We start from the raw sequence: 6,403 nt of genomic DNA, 5'->3' as shown, positions 1-6,403 counted from the left end.
TTGGTTTTTTCGAGACAGGGTTTCTCTGTGGCTTTTTGGAGCCTGTCCTGGAACTAGCTCTGTAGACCAGGCTGGTCTCGAATTCACAGAGAGCCGCCTGTCTCTGCCTCCCGAGTGATGGGATTAAAGGCGTGCGCCACCATCGCCCAGCCTCAATTAACATTCCTTTTAAAAAAAATGATTGAAAATCAAATGATATAGGGTACCACTAAACATAAATATCACATTACAAAATTCCACTCAAGCAGGGCGGTGGTGGCACATGCCTTTAATCACAGCACTTGGGAGGCAGAGGCAGGTGGATCTCTGTGAGTTCGAGCCCAGCCTGGTCCACAAAAGCTACTTCCAGGACACGCTCCAAAGCTATAGAGAAACCCTGTCTCAAAAAACAAAAACAAAACAAACAAACAAAAAATTCCACTCAAATGAAATTTGACGCAACTGAAAACCTTGAGCTTAAAATTTTAATTTTCATAGTTAAAACACTTCTGAATAAAAGTATAAATATAAATTAGCCTTACATTTATCTATAAAATTGATAGAAAATTGTTTGCTAACCTTTTCCTTTTGGGACAGTCTTTCATATAGTGACCTATTTTTCCACATACACGGCAACAACGATCATTAGGAGCCAGTTCTCCATCTGTTAATACTCTTGAATCAAAGAAGTACTCCTGAAGAAATAATATAATTTTACTATTTAAAAAAATATAAAACTTCCCAAATACAAAGGAAATCAATATGTCAAAATAATTAAGGTTAACAAATATTTAACTATAACTAAAACAATTGGTAAGAATTAAAGTTCAGAATTATTGTTAGTATCACAGGTGGTAGCAGTACTAAGTACTTTATAGTCACCAAATTAACTGTAAAATGAAGAGAGGCTACAAATTAAGTGAAATCTCAAAAAAAATATATACAATTTTCCATTTCAAATTATAGACAAAGAAACGGCAGCTCAGAGGATTCAAATTGTTTGTACATGGTAATGAAGTTGGCTAAATCTCATAAATATAAAACCTATTTAAGGTTTTATCTGTAGCGACTACAAAAATCATGCTTTCTGTTACATCAGGCTATTTCTACAAAGGAACTGCTCATCTTTCCAAATGGTTTTATGTACAAAAATAATTTAGCTTATTTAAAAATGGATTTGAAATTAAACAAAACAAAACAAAAAGCCCACATATATGGGTATTCAACTGTGAGTTTACATAGACTGTGTACATGCCGGGACCCAGGAGGCCAGAAAACAGCATCAGATCTGTTGAAACTGGAGCTACAGGTAGCTGCAAGCTGCCCATGTGGGAGCTAAGAACTAAAAGTGCTCTCAACCACTGAGCCATCTCTCTAACCAATTAGCTTTTAAAGAATAAATAATGTTTACTATATAACATGGAATGTACCTGAAAAGGCCAGAAAACATTTTCCAACCCTTACAACTAAGTTCATGTCTCTTCCATACTATACTATACTATACTAATACTGATACTTCTTTTTTTATTTTTTTTTTGGTTTTTCGAGACAGGGTTTCTCTGTGGCTTTGGGGCCTGTCCTGGAACTAGCTCTGCAGACCAGGCTGGTCTCGAACTCACAGAGATCCGCCTGCCTCTGCCTCCCGAGTGCTGGGATAATACTGATACTTCTATACTAACACCTTGCTTATCAGTCTTAGTGCTTGATTTTTCGGGAACACTAGTTTATTATATCATAGCATACATCTGGAAGTCAAGAGAGCAAATCTGCTGCCTATATAAATCCATGTAAAAATCTGGAATAAAATTACAAGGAATCCCAATAGAATGGTAATAAAAGTAATTTAAAAAAAAACGGTGAGTATAAAAAAACTGAAAACCATACCTATTTCTGGTAGGATTATAAATAGCACAGCTATGCTAAAACAAAACACAAAAGCACACACACAAGAACCAAATCAGTAATTCCACTTCTTGGTATAACCTAATAAAAACAAACATTAATGAAACAAAAACTTAACACATAGCCGGGTGGTGGTGGTGCACGCCTTTAATCCCAGCACTCGGGAGGCAGAGGCAGGTGGATCTCTGTGAGTTCGAGACCAGCGTGGTCTACAGAGCTAGTTCCAGGACAGGCTCCAAAACCACAGAGAAACCCTGTCTCGAAAAACAAAACAAAACAAAACAAAACAAAAAAAAAACCCCAAACTTAACACATATATTCATTCATAAAAGCACTGCTCACAATAGCTAACATAGAAGCAAACCAATTAAACAACTGAATGAATAAATATAGTATATTTATATAGTAGAATATTATTCACTCAAAAAGAAATGAAGTACTGACATATCATACATCATGGATGAAATATGTCTAGTGAAATATGTCTAGTGAACATCCTGATTAGATACTTCTGTGTACTCAGGTGCACATACCCAGGCACCAACCCACACACATGCAAATAATTAAGTAATTAAAACACAAATCTCAAAAAACCCTCAGAAATAAAAATAAAATTTTGGTAATATGACTACCAAATATTCTGAATAACTAAAAGCTCTGAATTATAATTTATCAAAGTTTTTCCTCAACAAAGCTGTTTAAGATAGCATGGTACATGGAAGCAGGTAGCCAAAGGGCAGGGAGGGAATCTTTAGAAAATGAATAAAGAAGCCTAAAGTGTAAACATGGCTTAGAATGGACACAGAAATAAACTCAGGCAGACTTAAGAAGCCACAGGACTGAGACCTGTGAGTCTTTGCCACACCCAAGTGCTGAGATTCTAGGCATCTACTATGTATAGCTACAGTTCTATTTTCTCACAACAACAACAAAGTCCTTTCTCATTTTATCAGTTTCTTAAGGCAGAAACAGGTATCACCCATCATTCTGTTCTTCTTTATCCATCACTTCTAATTAATCATCACACAGTGGTCATTCTATTCCTGAATAATCTTTAAAGTGAACTGATTTTGAGATTTGCAAAACTCAAATACTTTAAGGAGTTTAGGAGGTGGCCAAAGATGAAATGTAATATAAGAATTTACATAATGAAAAATCAAAATTTTGCAAAAATTTATAAACTTAAATTCAAAATTACAGTAATGAATAATTTATACAATTTAAGTTCACTAATTTAAGAAAAACATAAATTTTTGAATGTGTATGTGAAGAAAGTAATTCAATTAATTAAAATCCAAGGCAAATATTCATTTGTAATCCATTTCCAACGAGAACAAAAAGAAAGGAAAATAAAAAAACCAAGAAATAACAAAGTGGGACAAAGTACAGGACGATTTAGTGAATTTTGAGTAAACAAAATTTAAAATGCTTTAACAACAAAAAGACTTATTTATGTATGTATGATCACAATGCATATGCCTGGTGCCCATGGAGGCCAGAAGAGTGTGTAAGATCCCTTGGGACGATAGTTACAGAGAATCATCATACTTCGGGTCTGTCTTTTCTGGTTTTTTAGAATGGGGAAATATGCATCTGAGGTTTTGCTCCCTTTCACTTTGCCATCTGTAAAAACCTCAATGACAATGAAGTTCTATAAAAAGAAAAGAAAAGAATGAAAATTCCAAGTAACATAAACTTACAGCTTCTCTGCCAATGAGTGGATAAAAGGGAGTACCAAAAAGTTTCCTTCCATTGATAAACGCCTTCATAATAAAATTGGTCACTGTAAGGAAAGAAGATAATAAAAGATGCAGACTTTACTATGTAAGAACTTTTAAAGCACATATTCTCTATATTTAAAACTTACTTTTTCTAGAAACACCAGCACCAAGGTTATGATTCAAGTCAAAAGGATCTAGGAAAAAAAATTTGGGAATTAATTATAGGTACTATCCCATAAAGTGGATGCTGCAGCAATAGGAGTCTAACTCTATATATTTTCAAACTAGTCAAGCCAGTGAATTATTCTTTTAAAATTATTAAGTGACAGAAACAAGAGGCTTGCTCTTTCATATCAGTTTTACTTGCTAATTTTTCTTGTTCTTAAATTAGCAAAAATGTATTAAAAATTAACAAAAATAATCACCTTCAATTGCAATGCATTTAGATGTCCACTGCTTTTCAAAAGTGGTCAACAGCTTTTTCTGCCGAATACTGATTACATACTCCTTGAAATCAAACTCTTCAGTATAAAAGCGAAGTAGTCCTAACCAAAGCTCTCCTAGTGATTCTGTGTTCTTTCCAAGAGAAGGTAAACGCTTTTTCTTCAGTTAAGGAAAAGGGGGGGAGGAGAAAGATAGAAGAAGAGAGTAAGGGGGAAAAAAACAGAAATAGGTATATATTATCAAAAATACAAAAATTAAAAACAAGTAAAATTATTAAACCATGCAAATCTTAATATCAGTATATCATTCTACAGTGTAAAAATTAAGCAAAAATTACCAGTTCTTCTGTTTTATCAAAGAAGAAAGCATTCCATCCATCAACCATTCTCTGTGGAATCTGTTTTCCATCAAAGATCTGTATAAAAAAATGTTATAATTAGATTTCAAGTTATCCAACCCAATTACCTACAAGCCTTCATATCATTTTAGAATTTACCTTCAGGAGACATTAATGAATTATTTCCCAAGGAGAAACACTAGGATGTGATTAACTTGATACCAAGTAATTAATTAATGAGACTATACCTAAAACCAAGCTGAGAAAGTATGTCTTAAGAATGTCAGACTCTCCAAACAAATAATATTGATACTACCTGTTTGGCCTATCTAAATACATCCTGCCCATGATTAAGGAAGATCAAAGTAAAGAAAATAAAAATGTGCTTGAATAAAGGAATACATATATATATAATACTTATTATATACCCAAAGGAAATCAATATCACTGATCCCTAGTAAATTTAATCAGTTACTAATATTGTATGAGATAGAAACATGCTTAGGTATCAGATTACGTTCAATGGAAAATTAGATAGCATCCCCTGACATCTTTATAAACAAATTATACATTCTTCTTATTAAGTTGCACAGTCTGGCCTCAAACTTGAAATCCTCCTGCCTCAGCCACCAGAGCAGCTGATAATGTGTCACTATGTCTGACTAAGAAATATTATTTTCTAAGAAAAAAAGATCCACCAAAAAGTGATCATTTTAGATATTCCACAAGTAATTTTGTGATTTGCTTTTCTTTTTCTGAGACAGGGTTCAGGCTAGTCTCTGATCTGTTATGTAGCCAGGGATAACATTGAACTTCTGATCTTCTTGCCTCTAGCTTCTGAGTATTGAGATTATAGACATATGGCAAAATGGCTAGTTTATACAATACTAGGGATCAAACCTAGGGCTTTATGTATGCTACACAAGCATGCTACCAACTCTACTACACACCTAGCCCCTGTGACTTGCTTTTCTAAAAGAGGTTTAATACAATGACTCAATAAAATAGAAAGGTAAATGATACTGCTTCAAAGTTAGCAAAATTATTTTCTAGTATCAGGTCTATATAATCAGGTCAAGATAATTCCCAGTAAAGATAAAAGATTTCATTAACTACACAAGTAGTTTATAAATTGACTTTTTAAAAAAGCATTTATTTTGCATTTACTAACATGGATACGTGTGTGTGCACAAGTGAGTGCAGGTGCCCAAGGAAGCTGAAGGCATCAGATCTCCTGTAGCTAAAGTTACAGGAGGTTGTAAAAGCTGCCCAAAAAGGGGTACTCAGAAATGAATTTGGGTCCTCTGCAAGAGCAGTAAAAGCAATCTTAACTGCTTAGGCCATTTTTACAATCCCCAAATTTACTTAGATTTTTTTAAGTTTATTTTATTCTAGGTGTGTGTCTTGGTTATATGTGTCTGTCCGCCATATATTTGCCCGGTATACAAGAGGACCAGAAGGACGTCTGGCCACTCTCTCTTGGAACTGGAGTTATAGGCGGTTGTTAATTGCCATATAGGTGATGGAAATTGAACCCAGGTTCTCTGGAAGAGGAACTAGACCTCTTAACTACTGAGTCATATTTCCACACCCTCCCCCTAAATTTTACTTTAAAAAAAATAATTAAATTTATCTATTGTGCATGTGTTTGCACACATGCAAAAGCACACAGCATGACACACATCACATAGGTGGTCAGAAGACAACTTGCTCCTAGAGGTTAGTTCTCTTCCACCACACAGAGTTCCAGAGATAGAACTCAGGTCGTCAGGGTTGAGGACAAGGGCCTTTATCTGCTAAGACATCCTGTCGGACTCCCTAAAATGCAACCTTCTTAAAAACTGACATGTGAAACAAATAAAAAGTAGAAGTGTCCAAGGAACCCCCACTTTAATAAATAAATAAATTAAAAAAAAGTAGAAGTGTCTTACTAATTTTTTTTTTGTTGTTGGTTTTTTGTTTTTCGAGACAGGGTTTCTCTGTGGTTTTGGAGCCTGTCCTGGAACTAGCTCTTGTAGAC

At 34.5% G+C, this 6,403-nt stretch overlaps 1 protein-coding gene across 5 annotated transcripts in view; it reads right to left on the bottom strand.

Moving 5' to 3' along the window:
- The window catches only part of Tut4 (terminal uridylyl transferase 4), a 99,470-nt gene that overhangs the window by 14,236 nt on the left and 78,831 nt on the right, over positions 1-6,403 (bottom strand). For all 5 annotated transcript variants that reach the window (XM_013348546.2, XM_013348547.2, XM_026781896.1 and 2 more), the window contains exons 21-25: positions 4,384-4,461; positions 4,028-4,205; positions 3,749-3,796; positions 3,582-3,664; positions 559-674 (exon numbers count right to left, since the gene is read on the bottom strand). In XM_013348546.2, the coding sequence (XP_013204000.1) occupies positions 559-674; positions 3,582-3,664; positions 3,749-3,796; positions 4,028-4,205; positions 4,384-4,461 (503 nt within the window). The remainder of the gene's footprint in view (positions 1-558; positions 675-3,581; positions 3,665-3,748; positions 3,797-4,027; positions 4,206-4,383; positions 4,462-6,403) is intronic.

The sequence above is a fragment of the Microtus ochrogaster genome, chromosome 10 (assembly GCF_000317375.1).
Source record: "Microtus ochrogaster isolate Prairie Vole_2 chromosome 10, MicOch1.0, whole genome shotgun sequence".
Classification (NCBI taxonomy): domain Eukaryota; kingdom Metazoa; phylum Chordata; class Mammalia; order Rodentia; family Cricetidae; genus Microtus; species Microtus ochrogaster.
This window is presented reverse-complemented; position numbering and strand designations above follow the sequence as displayed.